The 22,995-nt window shown below is 37.7% G+C and overlaps 1 protein-coding gene across 1 annotated transcript; it reads right to left on the bottom strand.

Moving 5' to 3' along the window:
* Positions 1–768: 768 nt before the first annotated feature.
* Positions 769–17,634, bottom strand: morc3a (MORC family CW-type zinc finger 3a). Its single transcript, XM_061053487.1, has 19 exons — positions 17,572–17,634; positions 16,329–16,401; positions 15,802–15,934; positions 14,052–14,278; positions 13,495–13,651; positions 10,587–10,734; positions 9,073–9,201; positions 8,860–8,982; positions 8,671–8,771; positions 7,165–7,272; positions 6,947–7,075; positions 5,394–5,468; positions 4,733–4,784; positions 4,449–4,556; positions 4,243–4,354; positions 3,387–3,450; positions 2,290–3,295; positions 1,718–1,905; positions 769–1,558 (listed from the first exon to the last, which is right to left on the bottom strand). Exons 1-19 carry the CDS (start codon positions 17,608–17,610, stop codon positions 1,372–1,374), a joined length of 3,159 nt encoding a protein of 1,052 aa, XP_060909470.1. The 5' UTR covers positions 17,611–17,634; the 3' UTR covers positions 769–1,371.
* Between the last annotated feature and the right edge of the window lie 5,361 nt (positions 17,635–22,995).

Genomic DNA, 22,995 nt, shown 5'->3' on the forward strand with positions numbered 1-22,995 from the left:
TATCTCGAGTTAGGATCGCCCTCCCTGTACTTAAATTGTGTTTTTTACGTCAAGTTTTACTGCAAAAATGTGCTTTCCCTTTGTCTGTTTCAGCGCCTCCTGGAGGTCTTTCTTTACAAAAAATCCAAAACATTTTCTATAAAAAATACAACCATTAAGTTAAATGGTAAACAAAATAAAATAATAATTAAGTCACGCTGCTCGTCTCTACCATTAATATACATGTTCCCATTTTTTTTAAACAGTAGACAACTTGTACAGTTGATAGCAAGTAAGATATAATGGTCATCAATATTTTCTTAAATCAGGTCTGAACTGGAAAGGAATGGTTTCCAGCATACCAAACCTAATTTTTTAATTCAAGATATTTAATTATTTTGAGATTTCTAATTTCTAAATGCATGTCTACTGTACCATTTTAAACAATTGTTCTGTCTGCTGGTCTTGTAGTGAACTTTAAAATATTGTAATTCTTTTAAAGTGGCTCTAAGGAATAAGATCTCTTTTGAATAATTGAATAAAAACCGTCCGTATATCCCAAATACATCATAACCAGTATCACCCAAACTGTGTGACTTTCGAGACAGTTAAAATGTGATGATAGATTCTGTTTAATGATGGTAATGTATTAATTCAGCGCGTAGAGGCAGAGGTATCTACTGGTAGGTAGGCTTTAACATACAAATTCATTCCTCTACCACAGCTATTGTACCTTTCAAAGATTTCTCAAACAAGAACAGCCTGTTAATGAAAAAAAAGTTAGAGTACCACGCTTTAAGGTTTATTTTGTATCACCCAGAGACATACATTAAGCTGCCAGCTGCAGCTTCCAGGTGTGCGCTGTCAAAGGTGCACAACTATAACTTACCATAGATCACTTAATTACAATAGCAGAGATATATACTGTAAATATACAAAAATAGTTGGTATAGAAAACATACTGCAAAACAAACCAAAGAAACAGTCAGCTGTCATTGTAAAAAAAAAAAAAAAAGAAAAAAAAAAATTAACAGAACTAGATGCAAAATTGTTTGTGAAACCTTCGCAAAGTTCATAAGTGAGTCAACATGATCTGATTCACAAATATCCATAAGTTGACAGATGCAAGGAAACCAGAAACCTAAAGAGAGAAGTAAACTGACAAAAAAACATTCATGTACATAGTCTGATTCAATTATTGATGATGCCTGCCTGTTTAGTTTAGGAAAAAAAGTAGCAAATATTGAATTACAGGTGTAGAAATATAAAAACTATTAACATGTTGTTAATTTCAAATAAATATGACTGAATTTCACACAATCATAGTAAAACTGTTATTTGAATTCTGATGGTGTTGGAGAATATCGATGTTTCCCCTGATGACCTTAAAACTTATGACGTTTTATTTATTGATCTGGATCTGTAGGTCAGCCCCACTCGCTCGATGGAATCCATATTACAGAGCACCTGTTCCAAGAGCTCGTCAATGACATTACACTCAAAATTCACTTGTCCCAGGTCCAGATCAGGCACGTAGGAGATAAGAATGCGCCCGATGTTGTGTCGAAGTTCAAGCAAACTGGGGTGGGGGGTTGGGTAGATAAAAAAAAAAAGAAAAAATAATAAGAAGAAAAAAATTATAATAATAATAAGAAAAAAAAAGAGATACATCTTGTTAGTCTGGCTGGTTAAATCATATCATCTTAAATCACATTCCCAATTATTTTCACCATCAAACCTTTTTGATGCATCTGATCCTGAATCTGTTCCTCCGTTGTCCTCTGCATGTGTCCTCACAGAAGAGTTATTGGTCCCCTGAGGAGATACGCGTCTGTCTTGAACGTCTTCCTTCTGTTGCTGCAGGCTCAACCGGAGCTCTTCACACTCAGATGCCATGATTGCTCTTTCCTCCTCAAGATGATTCACCTGGTGGCGTGCGACACAGTAAACCCCAGGTTGAAAGAAAATTAAAGAGAAGAGTAATTTACTACTGCCACTCATTTATTTTATTTATTTATTTTCTGCTTAATTTACAGTGTTACTGTTTTCGTGCAAATAATATTATATTTATGTATACAAATATTTTTGTTTTTCTCTGTGATATTTCTGATGTCTTTGTAAACATTATTTGCAGCATCCGTTAGTTTGGGGTGGTTTTTTTTGTTTAGTTTATTTTCAGTATTGTTCTTATTGTTTGTTTCCTCTCTAAATTAAAAAACTCAATAAATAAAAACTGCTCCAAAGTCAGAGAGATAATAAAGACTAAGTTTCAACAATAAGCTGAAGTGCATACAGCTGACACACACTGACCTGCGAGTGTAGTTCATCCCTCTCCTTGTTTCTCTGATCCAGTTCCCGGAGCAGACTGTCAACCTGCAGCACTATTTCATCCATGTCGTTCTCTTCAACTTTGGCGGTGCTGGGTTTGCTCTCAGCGGGTTTGTCTTTAATCAATTCATCGACTTTCTGTTTGGCCTTCTCAAACAGACTCTTATAGCAGCCCTCCTCGCCCAAGTCCTCCGTCTGGCTCGCCTGGTGAGAACACTCCTTCTTGATCTGAGTGAGCTCCTGCAGTCTGCTCTGCATGTCGTGCAGCTGGCAGGTCAGCTGGTGGACCTCATCTTTGAACTTGTCCCTCTCCTCAGCTGTAGACTGCATGAGTCCCAGGAGCTGGTCTTGCTGTTCCTGTACCTCAACTATACTCGGATACATAGCCGGGGCGTGATCTTTGTCCTGGGCCCCCGAACAAGAAGGTCCAGCTTCTTCACTGTCCATACAGTGTGTCTTTGTATCGCAGACATCGACGTCTACATCCTCACACTTCTTTTCTTTTTCCTTTAAATCTGCCGTCCTCTGCGCCGCCCTCTCTTCCCCTTCAGTTTGACTTTGAGACTCTTCCTCCTTCTTCAGTTTGAATACCTCTGTCTGAGTTGTGCTGCTGGCAAAAGGTTCAGGAACTCCGACGGCTTTCGACGCTGCACAGCTCGTTTCTGCGTCATTGGTCTCCATCACAGCATCATCGCTGCACTCCAAAAGCATGCCGACGTTCGCGTCACTTTGCACCTTCTCTGTCTTCACTTTCGTCAAATCAAAGTTGGACTTTTTTGGCTTTGGGGTACTGGAAGTCTCCAAGATGAAGAGGTCATCGTCGGTTTCATTGCCGTCTTCATTGTCGTCACCGTTTAGGGACACAGATGGGGAACTTTGTGGACCCACGTCTCCGGATGTGGCCGTATTGGAGGTGCCCGTGTGGAAGCCGTTGACTCTAGGTCTTTTGGGCGTCGTTGGTGGAGGAGCAGGCTGTGTTCTTTTTTTACTGCACGACAGACAAAGCACAGATAATTAACTTCATAAAGTAAATGAATGGCACATACAAGATTAAAAAAAAATCACAAAAAATATTATACCTCAGGAGGTCAGGTGACAGTGAACATACGCTAGAAATAACTGGAAGACCGGGCGAGCTGCAAGCTAGAAAGGAAAGAAACCACATTTTTAATCTGAACACTCACAGACTCTCTTTCTTTACACCGACCTCCAGCAAAGTATGTTCAATTTAAAGTCTTTATATGTGATTTTTCACACTTAAATGTATAAATCAAGTATATCCTCTGAAAATAACTCTGTGAGTCATGACTGTCTACAATGGGTGTAACACCCGAGTCCCACTGTCTGTGATGTTTTCAGAGTTTTCAGAGTCCTATCTTCAGTTTGTTTACATCGCCAGGACGGCCAGCTGACTCCTCCCCTCACGTATAAAAGTTGTTTAATTGAGGGACTAGAGAAAAGAAGAATAATATACTGTACTCACTGCTTAACTGTGTTTCTAGATCACGCTCATTTCAGGTAAATTTACATGCAGTGTGAAGATACGAGCATAATAAAGATCGCTAGCATTAGCATGCTAACACAACAATGCAGCGCAAATTGTTTTGGTTTCATGCTGGTGCTAAAAGGCCGACATCTGCTGGATCAAAAAATCACATATAAAGCATTTAATCTTTTCATATTTAAGACTAGTAATGCTTAGTTAAATCCTGGTTGTATATATTCTCATTCTTAGTTTTGATATTTTTAGTGTTTATTTACTTTGTATTTAATATTATATTGTGTTTAAATTTGCTAATTATTGTGTTTTTTTGCTCATATTGTGTGTTTGGATAACCTGCTGCTGTAACGCCACAATTTCCCAGTTTGGGATCAATAAAGTAATTCTATTCTATTCTATTTCTCACAATCACACAGGAAGTTATTTTCTCTTACCAGCTTGTGAGACAGTCAGAAGAATGGATTTAGCAGTTGCTGCACCTCCTCGAGGTGAATCCATGTTTACCCTCTTCCTTGTGTTGGTGTTATTAGATGGTGAATTTGCAGTCTAATGACAACAACAACATAGAGCACAGATTTTTTATTTTCAATGATTAATATTACTAAACAAACCCCCCCGTATGTTAAGTGGAAAACCCTACTGTGTTTCTGAGCTGTAGCTCCCTCTGCAGGTCTTCACTCTGTCGTTTGAGAGCCTGGTTCTGCTTGGCCAGTTCAGCCAAACACTGACGCTCTAGCTGCACCTTCTCCTACAAAAAAAAAAAAAAATTCAAAACAGCAATATTAACCACATGTAAATCTCTAATAAGAATAACAATCAATATCATCAGATAAAATAATCTTTATTCTTTAATAAAGGTGTTACAGGTGCAACTGTAGAAAACAGCAACCAGAGTTTAATCAAAGCAAAACAATGTGACCTCACCATTCTTCTTCTCCTCTCTTCTCTCTCTTCCCTCTGTTTGAGAACTTTCTCTCTGTTAAACAGACATAGGAGGTAAGGAGTCATTCTTGCAGTGGAAAGATTGACTAGAAAAAAATGTCATGAATTAATCTCTCCGTTAAGTGAGTAAAAAAAAATCAACCCTTTCCATCTGTCTTTGTTGCCTTAAAAAAAACCTCTCAACTAATTTCTATTTAAAGGATAATTCTGCAGGAAAAAATCCAAAGGATTCAACGTCTATGTCTGTACAAGTGTCCTCCTTCTCTTCAGCTCTATAACAGCACCAGCAGAAACAAAAAGACACTTTCATAACACGACCAGCTCCAGCCACAGAACTGCACTCATACAGAACACAGCACAAAGACTTTGAGCTATCTAACAAGGTCTGTCTGGCCAAACACAAAATGACTTACTGTACGTCTCTGGAAAACTTGGATTATCATAGACAACAAATTTATTTCATTAAAAGAGCTTTTTTATTTTGTTAGATCATGTTAGCTTGCTGCCTGTTTGAACAAGGTTCTATCTAGCATATGTTGAAAACTGCTGTGTTGAGTGGATATTGAGGCCCAATTCATCCAGACTCTAGAGGACTTTTAATGATCATCCTTTATATTTGATCATGGAGATAGTTGTGACTCACTGTTGTTTATAAGTCTTGTGGTATGCAGGTTGATCATCATCAGAGTCCTCGCGCTCCTCTGCCTTTTCGCAGCTCCTTGAAGGATGAAATTAAATGACAAGTTAAACATGAGCATGAATGAAAACCTTTATTGTCCCTAGGGGGAATTTACCTTGCACACAGAGCATAAAAAAACACACAATACAAAACAAACATTTACAGGACAGCACATAAAAACACACTAAAGCATCACATGATTCAATGAGTGATTACAGAGTTAAATAAAGTGCAGAGTGATGAGTTCGTCTTGTATAATCAGCTCTTATTAAGCATCTGAATACTGCGCGGTACAAAATATGTAATACCTCTTTTAGAATAGAATAGACTTTATTGTCATTGCACAAGAGTACAATGAAATTTACTGTGCCATGCCTGAAATATAAAAATATAAATATATAGAATAAAAACAAATATATACATATACACATGTATATATATACCTACAGTAGTACAGTACAGTACAGTAGAAAATATCAAAACACACACACACACAATCATCATTAGTTTGTAATTAAATGTGTAAACAAAGCAGGTCGAAGTAATATTTCAGTCCTCATCCTGGGCGTTCTGTACCTGCACCCTGAATTCAAGAGTTCATACTCTGACCAAAGGGGGGTGCAGAGGGTCAGCTGTGAATAATTCAATTGCAGCACTTTTCTTCGTCCTTTCATGAATGTGACCCTTTTTTTTCTTTTTTTTTTTACTTTTTCCACTCAGGATTTTGATTTGAGTTATTTTACACAACTTACATGCACTTCCATTGTTTACACACACACACACACACACACACACACACACACACACACACACACACACAACACACACACACACACACACACACACACACACACACACACACACACGGGAGAGGCTGCTATGCAAAGTGACCATCAGTACCAACTAATCCCAATCATGCAAATCCACACGTACACCTGCAAAGCAGTGGGGGCAACTTGGGCAACTTAGGTGATTTTCAGAAGGACACATGTAGCTGCAGGAGCTGGGGATCGAACCCTCGACCTCTTGGTTGAGAGATGACAGACTCGACCACTGAGCCAAAGCCACAGAAATCTTTCTACACTGGCTTTATAGGCAGATTCTTATGAATTAGTTTTTTTTGCTAAAGGACCTTGTGAGACAATGCACTTTTTAATAAGAACACTCAGGTGTTCTTGGGCGTCACACGGGGCCCCTTGCTGTGTAATATATTGTTTTTACATGTTTATATTTTCAGTATTTGTTGTACATATAGATGGTTTTGAATATTCACATTCAAGAAGAAGCTCCATCTAATTTGCCCCATGTTTTATGTCCACGCCCATGGGTGGGACTCCATGATTGTGTTGTAATGTAAACACCTGCAATATTTATTTAACAATAAAATAAATATTTGGGAGTATTTTTTCGACTCGGCACCCAATCAAGTGATGTGCGTGTGTTTTTTTCCTGACTTTTCCCACAGCTTCTTATGAATGCCATGACTGTCCTTTATTTTTATTTTTTTATTTTTTTACCTGAACGCAGGATCAGGGTTTAAATGGCAGAACCATTTCTCTGGTAGTTTGCTGACTTCAATCCCATCAGGTAGTTTGCGCCAGTTCAAACACGTATCACACTGCGCCCAGTTTTGATCCGGTCGCTTCCTGTGGACATAAAGAGAGACGTGAAGCGTGAGAGCATGAAGGGCGTCAACGTGTGAGTGTAGAATATTATCACTGCTAAATGTACTCACGTTGCATCTTCTAAGGGTATGTTGTTATTTGGATCCTCAGTTTGTCTCCTGTAGCGGATTTCTTTCCAGTACTCCTCCAGTTTGATCCCCAAATTTGTCATAGTTTTCCTGTAACAGGAAATAAAGATCTTCAGTATTTTTGGCAAATACACACAAATGGTACCATTTATATCAAGACTGCACAATAAAAGCTATATATATTTTTTCTTTTCTTTTGCATTGTACAAAATCTGATGATTTAAGAGAATTATTGTTTCATGAAGTAAAATCTGAAATATTGGGGCGGACAGATGTGCAGAAACTGGAATGGCTGTTTAAGTTTGATGTGTTTAAACTTGCTAATTTTGTTTCAAAAACTTGGAAAAGAAGACAGGATATTCTGTTTGATTAGTTTGACTTCTTGCTTTCTCTTTTTGTTTCTTGAGAATGAATATAGTTTACCTAGTGCACTCTGATCCGGGAACGTTTTTAATTTATGGTGTCATGTAAGCCCATGCCGGCTGGGCATATGGATGTATGTATGATACAATAATAAAATAAAACACTAAAAACTATATTATCATTATGTTTATATTAGCATTGGTAATTAATACATCATGAAAGTCTGAGTTTATTAAAGTAACTAAAAACAATCTAATGAAAACAAGCTAAACTTTCCTCATCAGTAAGTGAATATTTCTCCCACTTATTTAGAGATAAAGAGTTCACCACCTCTTTCCTTAAGCTAGAGAAGAACTCAAGAGGACTTCTTTCTCCTCCGCATGTGTAAGGTTTAAGACTCTTGTTTGTATATGACCTGTGACCTTTACCTGTAATCTCCTAAACATTCTTTATGTTATGTTCACATAAGAAGGACCTTGTAGTCTTAGGGCGCAGTCACACTGGCCATCTGTACCGTGCCATACTCAAGCACGATTGGCACGCTGGCCGGCACGCAACTTTGTGTCTTATATTGAGTAATTTTAGTCAGACACAGACATGAAACTCTGGATTTCTCCTTAATGAAGGCTGTTAGCGTTGTGTTCCCGCGTGCTTGTGCTCGTGCATGAAGTGTACCGTGCCGAAGCACACCTCTCCGAAGTGTGCCAAAGCCAACAAAGTGTACCGTGCCCAAGCACGGCACGAAGCGGTCACACTGGCCAAATGAACTGGACTTTAGGGTTGAAGCGTGCTTGGGCACGGTACGGATGGCCAGTGTGACCGCGCCCTTAAAGCGAAAACTCTGGTTGCTTGAGAAGGTGATTGGTGAACACCTTTTGGGTAAGTGAAAAGACAAAAACAAAACTTCTAGATGAAGAAATAAAGAAACAAACTATGAGTAAAGAAACTGTAATATGAGTACCCGGTAGTTCCAAAAACTCATCTACACTAACAGTGAAGATGTCAAAGGTAGATTCTGCCAAAGATAACAGGACCAGGATGTTTGAGCGAAATAGAATTATTTGTGAGAAAAAGACAATTTGACAGAAACATATTTACAGACTGAATGATCATCAGTGCTCTTACCTGTACTGATCTGTCTCATTGAAGCTCTGTTTGTTGTGGGTAGGTTCCAGAAATTGACCACACTCTATGACCCCGATGACTCCAACACCTTTGTTGTTGGCCTGTAGAAGGAAAAAAAAAGAGATTCTCAGCAACAGTAGCCCTTTAAACATCGTGTAACAAATCCACCAAAAAACAACAGAAACTCACCTTTATCTGGCAGCCCACACGCTCGTACGCTTTGATGAGCCGGTTCTTGTGATACATCATGACACCATACTGGTCTTTACTTTTGGTGTTGTATCCAAAAGTGATACGAATGGGTTTGTTGTTCTAAAGCGATATTTAAGGAAAAATCCCAGAAGCAGATACAAACTAGAAAAAAAGGTTTAAACAAGAGAAACTCCTGTCATGAAAGGATACCAGGAAAGTCGGTTTGTAGACGTCCTTTCTGACCCAGGCCAGACTCTTTGCAACAAGCTGAGATTTCACCTTTTGACCACGTATGATGATCTGCATCCGAGGCTTCAGGTAGAGAATACTGCAATATGCCTACAAACATTCAATACGAGAGAAAAAATAAATCTGAGGGGTTAGTAGCAGAAGTTTTTCTCCTAGATACATCAGAATCAGAATCAGAATCAGGGTTTATTGCCAAGTACATTTACACATACAAGGAATTTGACTTGGTGTACTGGTGCTAAACAATTAACAAGGAAATAAAGCAGAACTAGAAACAACTTAAATATACAGTATAAGAAGATATTACAATATATAAAATAGAATTTAAAAATATAAAATATATAAATAAAAAACACAAAAAGTACAAAAGGTGTAATGTAGGAGCTGTGCAGTGGACTATGAGAAAAACAATCTTAGTGTGTGTAACTACTACGTCAATACAAATGAACTGTGATTACATTTATTCAACTACACTGAGTAGCAGTTTGGATAATACTATTAATTTATTTAAAAAAATTAAAACATCTGCTCATCTGCAAGAGTCTCCTGTTCCAAAGATAAGTCCATTGTCAGAGTGTGACCTCTAGGTTTCAAGTACGCACGACCAGACTCCGAACCCCCCCCCCCCCCAACTCTCGAAATACCCACTGGAGTTCTGCATAACTAAGTGCAATATATTTATTCTATACCTGTTACCTGCAAATTATTTATATATTGTATTGTATTATTTAATCATATTTCTTATTTCAATATTTGGTTTTAGTATTTGTATATTTCTGATATTAGGCATCTACAGGCTTGCTCCAACAATATTTCGTTGTACTTGTACAGTGACAATAAAGATATCTTATCTTTTCTTATTTAACCATATTGTCCCTTGAAAAAGTTTGGGATCACACAAAGTCCTGCTCTAAGACGCAGAACTTTCACTGAGGTTTTAAGTGCTTCAGCAGATTCATTTTTTTTATTTTTTCATTTATTTAACCAGGAAAGAAACTCATTGAGATTAAAAATCTCTTTTTCCAGAGGGTCCTGGCCAAGACAGGCAGCAAAACATTAACAGAGTTTCACACGGATAACGAGCAGTCAATCTTTCAAATACAAAAATACATGATTAGACATTAAAAGACACAAATAACAAATCCAAACAGCAAAATGTTTGTCAAAAATCATCCACAAATACATCAGAAAGAACCTCCAAGTCACTTAACTCCCTCTTAAAAGCATCCAACGAGAGAAGTTCATTAAGTTTCAGCTCTTTTTGTAATTCGTTCCAAGTAAAGAGAGCAGCAAACTTAAATGCCCTTTTCCCCAGATTTAATTCAGCCAGATGTTGCACAATACAGGTCAAACATCCAGAGGAGGTGACATGGTGAAATCAGTCAAAGTGGTTGTGAGAACTGGCTTAAAACGATGCCTTTAAACATAACAGAATCACTGAGCTCTACATGAAGTCACAGCTGACAGTTTCTTACCCGAAGCGAATAGCAGCTCTCAGGGATGTGTGACGGGACCCGGCCGGGCTGATGATCACTTTCACTCATCTCCTCGTAGACATCGGATGGAATTCGGATATCGTAACGATCCGTCAAAAAATCAAACTCTGTTGTTCTCGTAGGCGTCCTGTTTGAAAGTGAAAAGTTTAGGCCTCTGTTGTAATGAAACCATTGAGTTGCCTTGTTGTTTTCCTATGAAGGCTAACATTGGTGCTTCAAATTATATAAACAGAAATGAAAGCATCCAGGTATGGAGCTATTATTGTGGCAAAACTATTTGAATATGTAAAAAGATCCACAAATGCGTAAACTAATCTGCAAATATGTAGACCAACTTCGAAATGTTTACTTATTTATTAATGGCAGTGAACTTTTTCAGCTGTAAATCCTGAAAATACAAACAAATGATCGCTTACAGCTGAGGCGGGCCTCTCCATTGGCTGTCATTTTACACGTGACTTTTGCAAAACTGCTGCCGTGCAAGATCTTCAAATGCGTACACATATCTTCGAATGTGTGTCTGACGATCTGTAAACACTTTAGTGGGGTTTGTTGCCCTGAGCCCATCTCATCTTTTTACACATTTGTGGATCAGTGTATGCATATTCAAATAGTTTTGCAACAATAATAGCTCCAAATCCAGTAATCAAAGTAGTGTTAGCTGTAGGAGCTCTTTCAGTATATAGTCTGCCTAAAACACAAGAAAGTTTCTCTCAATAAAGTTTAAAAAAACAGTTGAAATTGCTTTAGTGAGATGACATGGTCATGCAGATCTGTAGACGTAATGTCATCAAGCCTTCAACAAGGAATTGAACCTAACCTAAGGAACAGCAGGTCCTTTAGAAGTGGAACTCCACTAACAGGAATGTTCCACTTGGACTTGGAGTTTGTGAATCTTGTAATTGGTGTAAACTCTCCTGTACTCAGTGTTATGGTTTGAAGGTTGAGTGTTTTGGAATCCTTTTTTTTTTTAACATTGGTGATTCATGAATCACACGGAAAGAGCCCAAGAGGAACAAACAGTAACATTAAGATGTTTTCATTCCTTTTTTGCGGGAGATCAACACAAACCAGATTCTTTACATTTTTCAAATAGTTTAGTGGGAGGCGATGCTGGCACTTTTACACTGCGGCTTCTGTGGACAGTCAGTGCTCGCTTTAATTTCAGCAACAGTTTAGTTTAGTTTATTTGCACATTTTTTGAAAGAAGAATAAAACAAATAAAAAATAAAACACGTGCAGGTGAGGTAGAAACCCATGAGGGCTTATCTCAAAACCTCACCTTAAGAGATTAAACAACAAAGTTTACTATCACAACATTTTTTTACCCAATTGAAAATTAAATACAAACATTGAAAACATAAAAATAGAGCAAAGCAGGACATACAGTATGTAGACAATATAACAAAATCAGGGCAATTCACTATTCACTACAAATCTTTCTGACATCAACGCATTTCTGAATCTCAATTTGTATCTAGAAAAAGACAAAAAATCATTAAGTAAATAAATATTCGTGTTCCATAATTTGACTCCACGGTATCTTACTGAGTCCTCGAGATGTACGACACATCGGTAGGTAGAGGTTATTGGTTTGTCTAGTTGAGTAATAGTTCACTTGAGAATTAAAAATGAAAAATGCTTTAAAGCTTTCTGGCAAGTTTGCACTCATGTATTTAACTTTAAAAATAAAGCTACTTATTTGAAGAATATTAATATCAAAGATTGTCAATGTGTTACACTTCAGAAAAAGAAAAAAAAACAGTACGCTTTGGTGAGAGAGTTGTCTAGTTGGAAGGCTACACCCTCCAATTTACACCCAGAGTAACTTATCCTGGCTAAAACAGCAGTACTTTGAATAGAAAAAGGATTGGCTTGTGTTGAGAAAGAAAATAACCTGAGGGATGTTTAATCCAATCGTATTCCCCAGTCAACTACCATCTTGGTTATGTAACAGAAATGACTAACAACACACATGACAACACTTCCTTAAACTTGTCTATTGGGAATAAATGAACATTGTGAAACCATAAAACTAAAACAAGAAGTTCCATTAGAACTGATGTTGACCTTGAATAAGCAGTTTATTACGTGTTCGTCTAAGAGCTTTATAATATGTTTCTTATACTTTCAAGCATAATGTGACTCGAAACCAGTCTAAAAAAAAGTAACAGGACATATCATATTGTTGCAGTGATCAGTCCAGTTCTGAGGTATTTACACCGGCTCCCAGTCTGTCAGAGAATAGATTTTAAAATCCTTCTGCTGGTTTATAAAGCGCTTAAAGGTTTAGGCCCCAAAATACATTAGTGACCTCCTGATTAATTACGAACCATCCAGACCGCTCAGGTCGTCTGGGACAGGTCTGCTCTCTGTCCCCAGAGTCAGAATCAAACACGGAGAAGCAGCGTTCAGTTTCTATGCTCCTTATATCTGGAACAAACTCCCAGAAAACTGCAGGTCTGCTGAAACTCTCAGCTCTTTTAAATCCAGGTTGAAGACTCACCTGTTTACAGCTGCCTTTCATTAAACAGCTTTAATAAGATTTTAAACTTTAACTCTGCACTGTAACTTTTAACTCTTTTATATTTTTATTTCAATTAATTTCATTGTAATTATTTTTATTTGAACATATTTTCAGATTGAATAATTTCAGTGATTTTTTTAAATGTTCTATTTTAATGTTTCTTTTCTTTCCTCTGTCATGATGCTTTTTGATGTTTTGTGTGAAGCACTTTGAATCGCCTTGTTGTTGAAATGTGCGACATAAATAAACTTGCCTTGTTTTGATAGGCTGGTGACAGTTTTTATCTGATCGATCTAAATTGTTCCGTGTACAGACTAACTACATTTATTGTGTGTTTGTTTGTGTGGGGGGTTCACAGACCTGCGGAGATTCCAGATGATGATCCGTGTGCCCGTTTTACTGTCAGGAAAAGAGGAACTGATGGTTTTGATCTCTTTCAGCAGCTCTTCCTGAGTCCTGAAGGGGGAGTACGTCAGGATGTCCTTCAGGCTGGCCTGCTGCTTCTCTCTGACACTGAGTGAAGCTGAAGTTAAAGAACAACTTCAAACAAAATGACAACATGTCTCTTTATGAAAGGAGAGAATGTGCTTCTAAGGGCGCGGTCACACTGGCCAACCGTACCGTGCCCAAGCACGCTTCAACCCTAAAGTTTGGCCAGTCTCTCCCTCCCTATTTCTCTCTTTCCCTCTCCCTCCCTTCCTCCCTCTCCCCTCCCTCCCTCTCCCTTCTCTCCCTTCTCTCTCTCCTCTCTCTCCCCCCTCTCTCCCCTCCCTCCCTCTCCCTTCTCTCTCTCCTCTCTCTCTCTCTCCCCCCTCTCTCTCTCTCCCTCTCTCTCTCTCTCTCTGTCTCTCTCTCTCTGTCTCTCTCTCTCTCTCTCTCATAATGGTGTCTGCCCTCATGCAGTAGTTAAAGGATATACTTGCTCGTCTGACTCTGTTCAAAGCAGACAATAGGAACAACGATTTGCTTGGCGTCGATCTCTTTCAGGTAGGACTGAGAGAGCATCCCGACGCAGGAGGTGGTCTTCGATTTGGAGAAGACGATGGCGTCTTTGCCGAGACGCATGGCTCCAGACTTGAACCCGTTTCCATACATACCAATCGGCTTCACACCTTTTATCGCAGTCTTGTCACTATAACCAAAGCTGGAGGAGGAAAATGCAAATGATCATCAGTGATGCAGGAATCACATCTCTGAAATCATTATCATACCACATTATAAAGGTTTGTCAAATCGATAATAAAGACATTTAAAGGCTTTATATGTGATTTTTTGATCTAGCAGATGTCGCCCTTGAGCACCAGCATGAAACCAAAACAACTTGCGCTGCATTGTTGTGTTAGCATGCTAATGCTAGCGATCTTTATTATGCTAGTATCTTCACACTGCATGTAAATTTACCTGAAATGAGCGTGATCTAGAAACACAGTTAAGCAGTGAGTACAGTATGTTATTCTTCTTTTCTCTAGTCCCTCAATTAAACAACTTTTATACGTGAGGGGAGGAGTCAGCCGGCTGTCCAGGCGATGTAAACAAACTGAAGATAGGACTCTGAAAACTCTGAAAACATCACAGACAGTGGGACTCGGGTGTTACACCCATTGTAGACAGTCATGACTCACAGAGTTATTTTCAGAGGATATAATTGATTTATACATTTAAGCGTGAAAAATCACATAGAAAGACTTTAAAAGTGTAACGGAACCAGGTGCAGAACAAACTGACAGAACCCCCCCCCCTTTTTTAGTTAACCCCTGGATCAAAGAACTGCTAAGAGCAACAACATCCTGACCAGGAACCAGGACATGACTCTCTTGTGTTTACGTTGGACTGTGAATTACGATCAAGTTCTCAGAAGAATAAGAAACGAACCCTTCCACAGATCTCTCATCTCTCACTCTCATCCTGAACGAGCCTCATGTTGAGGTCTGAGGATCGTCCAAGCATCATAAAACTGACAAGAGACTTTGTGGCTTTCTCAAATAGAAAGATCTTATTTTGAACATTAAAACTTAATCATTTAGAACTTTGTCTGTTTATTTAATGATTGAAGTGATCCGAGAGAACTTACTGACATTCTGATATGAGACTGAATAATTAATTAACTTATACAGTTAAAGTTAATTTCTTCCTTTACTGTCCAACGTTGTTTGTCTCGCTCTCTCTCTCACTGTTGTGTTTGGTTTTGTTGCTACCGTAACAACAGATTACGCCCCCCCCCGATTAGCAGCTTTGTTTAAAACAGTTAAAGGTAGCTGTCAATGTAATGTATGCCAACATTGACATTTCAAAGAAAGCATGGGTGGGAGTGGCTTTACAGAAAAATGCAAATTGACAATTTTCCAATTCCACAAATGTTACTAGAGTGTTACTGTTGTTACTATCAACATCAGAATCAGAATCAGAATCAGAATCTGGGTTTATTACCAAGTACATTTACACATACAAGGAATTTGACTTGGTGTATTGGTGCTAAACAATTAACAAGGAAATAAAGCAGAACTAACAACAACTTAAATAATACAGTATAAGAAGATATTACAATATATAAAATAGAATTTTAAAATGTTAAATATAAAAAAATAACACAAAAAGTACAAAAGGTGTAATGTAGGCACTGTGCAGTGGACTATGAGAAAAAAATAAAAATAAAAACATTGACTGTACCTGAGCATCTTGTGCATGGTTTCAAGGTCCAGTCCATTTCCACTATCCATAAAGCTGAGGCAGTCTTGTTCTTGAACCACAGTTTTATCAATCCAGAAGTTCTTGGCATTAACATCTGGATCGTAGGCATTGTCTGTCAAAAAGAAACATTTGATATACATGAAAATCTCAACGTCCAGCGTTTACAGTTTGCAGTGATGAATACATTTAGAAAGATCAGATTCACTCAGGATGTTTGGGCGCAGTGTGATAAATGTGTCCCCCTTCATACCAAGAATAACAGCCTCATCTGGTTAGAGTGGGGTTTAGTGTGCAATTAATTAATTCGGGCGTTACAGCAGCACAGAGAAGAAAGCTCAAAGTACACATTGAAGTTAACTATGCATGGAGTTGAGACAGTATTGAGACAGTAACTAATGTAATTATAACTTGCAGATGGTTTCATTTTGATGCATATGAACAAAGCTTGAAACAAAAACGAAACTTAACCAGGATGACGTTTGAACTGTTACATCAGAATGACTCACCTATAAGCTCGGCGATGGCACTGAAGGGCCAGGTGTGGCTGGTGGAATTGGTGTGAAGAAACTTGGGACAGAGCTGCAAGAGGAGCAACATGAAGAAGTAGACAAGTGTTACTTTGACTTTTCAGAGGGCTCTTCTCTGATATACATGAATGTTTTTGCAGGATTTGAAACCAACTCCAGGAAGAATCAACAAGTTTTAAATAAAAGAAGAGAAGTCTGCAGACGTCAGGCTTTGTTTAGAGTGAAAGTAGGAAAATCAACAGAATCACTTATTACTAATAATATTTACCCTGAAAACATTGACAAGCGCTCAAAGCATTAGTGTGTACACTGTACAGTAATCCAGTGGTTAAATGTGAGTATAAAATATGATATGTGTAGATCAGGGGTGGGCACATGCGGCCCCCATCAACCCCCAACGTGAACATGGCTAAATCTGCCATGAAATCATGAAAATAGAAATATGTCCATGCTAATATTTGATCACTGGTATATGTTGAGATAATTTGAGACATAATTGACTGTAATTGTTTTTGTATTCTACAATTTGGCCCCCTGACAGTGAGAATTAAATGAATGTGGCCCCTCGCTGTGAAGTCGATCATCCCTGATGTAGATACATTATCTGAATGTTGAATTTCTGCAAACATGTGTAAGGTGGCCCATTATTCTGTCTAACTATTTTTGTATTTAGAAGAATTAAAGCGTTATGACATATTCATAAAACAGCAGTGAGGTGGCGTTGACACTTTTTTTTGTTGTTGTTTTTGTTTTTTTTACCCAAATTTAAATAAATGAATATAAAGATTAAACACGAACAGTGTAAAGACATTTTCGGCATTTTTCATTTTTGTTTGTTTTAAATAATTTCTAAAAGGTCAGTTAAGGTTCATACTTTTTGTTTTAAATGTGGAACATCAACAACTTAGCTACGGACCCGGAAGTCAATATCAACCTTAATAAACACACTTGTAGTCTTTTACTAGAGGTCAGTGCAGCAATAAATAAATGTTGATTTAAAGCGTTATTTTAATATTAATTTTATAAATAATTTATGTTGTTTTCCTAGTTTAAATACAGAGAGCCACCCAGCATTTTATCTATAAACAGAAACGTCCAGAATATTCAAGCCCATTGTCTATATAACAATATGTTATATGCTTTTATCTCTTTTGAACAATAGATGTTACAAACGAGCAGAAACGCCCCCAAAAAAACAAAAACAAACGTTTAGTTTACTGACCGTACTGAGCGGGACTCCGCGCTCTGCCTTCGCCGCCATATTTTCCGTAATAACAGCGGATGGTCTTCTTCTTCGTTCTCTTTTGATAAGGTAGACTAGTGATGTGTAGTTGGTGAACGATTCGTTCAAAACGAACGAATCATCTGGGTGAACGGACTGAACTGAATCACTTACTGAAAAGAGTCGTTCATTTCTCAACTTCAGTTGCGCTCTCCTCTCTCCCGTCTCGTGTCTCTCTCTCTAGACCATAAGAGTCACTCAAAGCCATAGACTGTAAATATTACTGGACGAACCCTGACCCGTCTGTTACATAGGCAGCAAATGAGTCCAATCGACGGCCGCATCCATATTGGATTTGCAGTCTCAACCTAACCTCGGATCAACCTAGCCACAGCAGTAAGGCGGGACCGGCGGGACTTAACTCCGCCCATTCAGCGCGACGTTAGCAGTCCACTTCACAGCATAGCTAACGGCTAGGCTGCTATCATCCCCTATTCCTGCTCGTCCGGAGTTATCTCTATAAACAGTAAGCTAACATTTAACTTTTCTACAACACAGTTAAAACTAATTATATTCAACCCAAATATTTAATTAAAGTCTTAAAACTACACTTTTTTAAATATACAATTATGGTTATTAGTTATATGTCAGAGAAGTTAGACTTTGTCAGTGTTAGCAGAGAAATACATTAATAAAGTTTTATCCATAGACTGTAAATAAATATGAAACATCCAGAAGAAATCAATATTACAAAGCATACAGTTCATGTTACTGTTCTGACAAAAAGAGGAATGTCTGTGTTTTATATTTACTGATGTCAACAGTGATGAGGTGAACATGACAATTTAAAAATAATTATTTAGTATTTATTAGAAGACATTTGTTTTCTATAGAACCCCGTGAAGTCATGGAGTCTGTGGACAGTGTCAGCTTCACACCAAAAACTTTAAGTATTAGAAAAAATAGTATTTAAGACTGGCATCTATTATTATTATTGCAGCTACCTTGTTCAATATTATTCCTGCAGATGTGACTAATAACAAAAAAACAGCCTGAGCTGTCACATGTAGTTAACTGTACATTTTGTCTTGTCTGAGGCATTAATTGAACATTTGTGTATTTCTCCTATAGACACAGTGTGGATTATTGGTGACTTGTCCGTCAAGGTGCCCAGAGAGCTGCAGAGACAGAGGAAGAAACCTGAGCCTCAACAACATCTGTATTTGTTGGTTCTTCTGGGGTGGACTTCGGTTGCTTCTCTTCAACAGCTCGCAGCGAGGGAGGTCTCCCCCGGATGGCCTGAGTGATGTCACCCACAGGCTGAGAGCTGAGGCTGAGGCGTGTTTTAAGCCTCTTGACAAACCCGCCTGTCAAGCTGGTCAGCTACACGCCTTATTGTGAATAACTCTTATCCTTCATCAAATTAAACGACCCCCGTACAGTGTGTGTCGATCGAGACATGAGCTAATCACACCTAGTTTGTTTGTTTTGTACCAAGCTGTAAACATGTTAATCTCTGCTGTAAAAACAGACTTTTTGAATGTAGTTTTTCAGATTAAATAAATATTTCTATATAAATGCACTCCTTTATGTCTACTTATGAGTATACATTTCAGATTTGAATTGACAAGACTAAAATGTGCATTAATGCTCAACTCAATAGCTAAGGGAAGGAAGTCTACTTTTACACAACTTTGTCTTCTTTTGACATTTTTTTTAACCAAATACTAATGTAGTTAATTTCTGAAAGTGGGATGGAAAAGAGTCATTGCAAAATATGCCCTTAAACACAGCCCCATTCTTAAATCAAGATACATGGAGAGTAAATAAGATCAATAACTTGTGAATAAAAACAGTTAAAATTATTTAGAAATGTAGTCTTCCCAGATCAATATCACATAATATCAACTTCTCCCATCTAAACTGGACAAAGGGTTTAAAAATGGGAAGAAAATGGTTTGATTGCAAGTTGTTAGGAGGAGATCTATTTTTATTTGAACAGCATGAATACAGTCTTCCAAGGTGCAAACCCTCCTCCTCCTTCTCCTGAAGTTTGTGGAGCTCCTTGATGTACTGCCGTCTTATCTGCTGGCTATTTTCTCTCACCAGAACTTCGACCGTTGAAAAGTCATTCTGAAGAAGCTCGAGCATGTGACATGGATCCAGGAGAACATGGACTTTTAGTGTGGGGTCTTCAGGATGGCAAAGAGAGAAAATATCAGTTATTCATTAAATCATTTTGTTTGTGCATTTTCTGTATTCATCTCTGTGTAAGAGTATATTTATAAATTCAACAGTGTACTACCCAGACAACAAAGGTATAGTATTCAGGTAATCAACATCTATTTAAAGTTAAGAAGATAAACCTTATTGTAATCATGATATTTTCAGCTCTCTCACTCACTGGCACAATGATATTACACATCAAATTACCTCAGATTTTGTGTGAGGAAAAATTAAGCAGTTTATTGTGGATAGTACTTCATCTTAACATGAAACAAATACTACCTGAATTATTTAAATCATTAACAGTCTCTGTGCTTTAGTACAGAACATACAGTAACTCATTTATTATTAACATGAGCTCAGTACATGGCTGTATTCTTCAAACTATTTCTTGTACTTATTGCTTTATATCTCATTTTAATTATAAATGTTATTTATATTTTATATTTCTACTGCTATATTCTTTATAAGAGCATATGTAACGATTAAGAACTATATTAATAACCAGATTAAATTTCACTTAACTCACACAAAGTGAATTTTTTTTATTTGGTAACAGTTTGCACAAATCTTAAGACACTACATCAACCATGTAACTTTAATGTCATCCTCTATAACCTACACAGCATATTAGGTTCAGTTAAGTTTAGTTCATGTTACTGACGGATAATTACTACACAAAGTTTGTTTTTTAATGTCCACATTTACGTGGAGTATAACATTCATCATAACGTCAGATAACCATATTTACAGTCTGCGGTTAACCACCGAGGTGAACCTTTAGCTTCTAACATCACACAAACTCATTATTTTCAACATCTTAACAACAAACATTTCTAAACCATGTAAATAATGGACTACACTGAGTACAGTTAGCCGACTGGTTTACAAGCTAACGCTAAACAAGCTATAAATATAAATAACGACACATGAGTATGCAGTAAATATAACACTACTATATCACTTACCGAAAAAAACTGAAGCATCAACTTCTTGGAGGGTCTCTTAACCGCACAGCAAGCCATGTATGTTGTCAGATATGTGTAACTCTCCAAACGAAGTAAAAAAAGAGGAGAAATCAGACGGATCAAGCTGTTAGCCTTCTGACCTGCTGAACTGACAGACAGATGCAGCGCGCAGAGCTGTCAATCAAATCTGCCACAACCCTTATATGGGCATAGTCGTTTTCCTTAATAGAATAAAATCCGATGAGTTATAAAAAAATTCACTTAAGAATGTTTTGTGCAGTTGTACATTTGTATGCTTAAAATATTATGTGTAGGTTATATCTTATCTTTCATCATTAATGTAACAATTCATTTCATATAATCATATTTATTTTGATGTTGATTTCTGAGTGGACAGGAAGCTGATGGTTTCACTTTTCTTACCTGTAGCCTGGTATTCCATATTGCTTTTATTTCAATCCCAACCTTGTGGTAATTAGGATTATTTCACCGGTAAGAAGGCACAGGGGAAAGTTTTTTAGATGCGTTTTTTGTAGTCCATTTTCGGAACATTGTAGTTTCAACACGGCGGACTCACGTCATTAACCTCCGCCGGCCCGTCGCATTTAATGACGTCGCCTAGTGGAAAATGCGGTCGGATTGTCAGAGCAACGAGATCGCCTTTCCCTAAGTCCTTTATGAATTCTCCTAACATCTTTCCTTGACCTCATGACGTTTTCGCGGGGTTAAGGTAAAGTGGATAGTGAAAGGAGATAGGAGGGACAATTCCAACGCACCCTGTGTGTGTGCTCTCGTTCTCGTGTGTGAGCTCTCGTTCTCGTGTGTGAGCTCTCGTTCAGTTCCGCTCTTCCTCTCAGTTCACTGAACGAACTGAACGTACTGAACAGAACGGTCGGGGAAAATAAATGTGATTGTTTTAGCAGCTTTCAGTTTGCAAACTGTAACTTTATCCAACTAAATTCTCAGCTCATTGGTTTATTATTCACCACCGGCTGTTCTCAGTACGATCGCGAGCAGAACTAAACGTTCGGCCGTGTTTCAGCTTATTAAATTCTGATTCACAGGCAGAACTGCGGAGAAGTACTGAACGATTCGGTGAACGAATCTGTTGAACGAATCACTTTACTGAACTGATTCTAGTGATTCAGTACACTGAAAAGAACTGCTTTTCACATCACTAAGGTAGACTAGACGCTGCAATGGCGACCCCTAACGTCGGCCATGAAAAACGCACATATTCATTATTTCAAAGTGCGCGGCATCAAAACCAAAACAAAAGATCAATTTAAAGGCAAACCAAACGCCCCTAAGCATCCAGCATGCACTGACACAGGTGGGACAACCTTATCAGATATGAAAGCAAAAACATTTTTTGGTAAGAAATAGCCTACATTGCTTACCTTACATTACAGATAGGGTAAGAGACCGGTTTGCATAATCTCAATTTATTTAAAAGAAAACATTGTGTATATTTCTTCTGGTTTATTTTGGACGTGTCAGTAGACATATTCATAGAGATGTATGTGAAAGGTTAACAATTGCTTGTGTGTTTATGGACAGATATATCTGATGCCTGCTTTGAAGAAGCAATTTTTTCCCTCTACTTGTCAAGAGTCTCCTCTCTGTGCAGATGAAGATGTTGCCATGTGTTTTATTTATTTATTTATTTTTATTAATTTTTTAATAATTCTTGTAAAATTTCACCAACTGAGATGTAAATCTAAATGTGTAAAGCTGAATAAAAAAAAAGAGAGGAAATAACCTACAATCTTTGGGTCGCAGATTCAGGGCAATAATGCCATCTTGTAAATTCACAAAATTTTATTTAAATCTGAGCTATTCCTGTTACCTATTTCATGCGTTTTCCATGCATTGTAAAATCCATATACCTGCCTATAATAATAATAATAATAATAATAATAATAATAAATTGTATTTATAAGCACCTTTCAAGACACACAAGGACACTGTGGCCCTGCAAGCAGGAGGAGGAAGACATTTTTGTTTTGTTTATGTAAATACTCTATGTATCTATGATTTACTATTTATAGTTAAAGTTACTTAAAGGCCTCCCTTGAATCTAAAGTCTTGTAGCTGAGAGTCACTGCAATTCCAGAGAGAAGGACAGAAAAACGGTGTAAGCCCTCAGCTCGATAAATCCATGAGATGAATGGATACAGATATGAAGTCACTTAATCAAATCCTTACTTTAGAGTTTGTAACTTTCTCA

This window comes from Labrus mixtus, chromosome 13, assembly GCF_963584025.1.
Source record: "Labrus mixtus chromosome 13, fLabMix1.1, whole genome shotgun sequence".
NCBI lineage: Eukaryota > Metazoa > Chordata > Actinopteri > Labriformes > Labridae > Labrus > Labrus mixtus.

Coding starts and splice junctions, on each gene's coding strand:
- morc3a (XM_061053487.1), bottom strand. CDS start 17,610: ATGGCGGCGAAGGCAGAGCGCGGAGTCCCGCTCAGTACG. Junction 8,772..8,859: donor GTGTGGGCTGCCAGATAAAG/GTGAGTTTCTGT, acceptor TTCCTTCTACAG/GCCAACAACAAAGGTGTTGG. Junction 7,076..7,164: donor ATACCCTTAGAAGATGCAAC/GTGAGTACATTT, acceptor TTATGTCCACAG/GAAGCGACCGGATCAAAACT.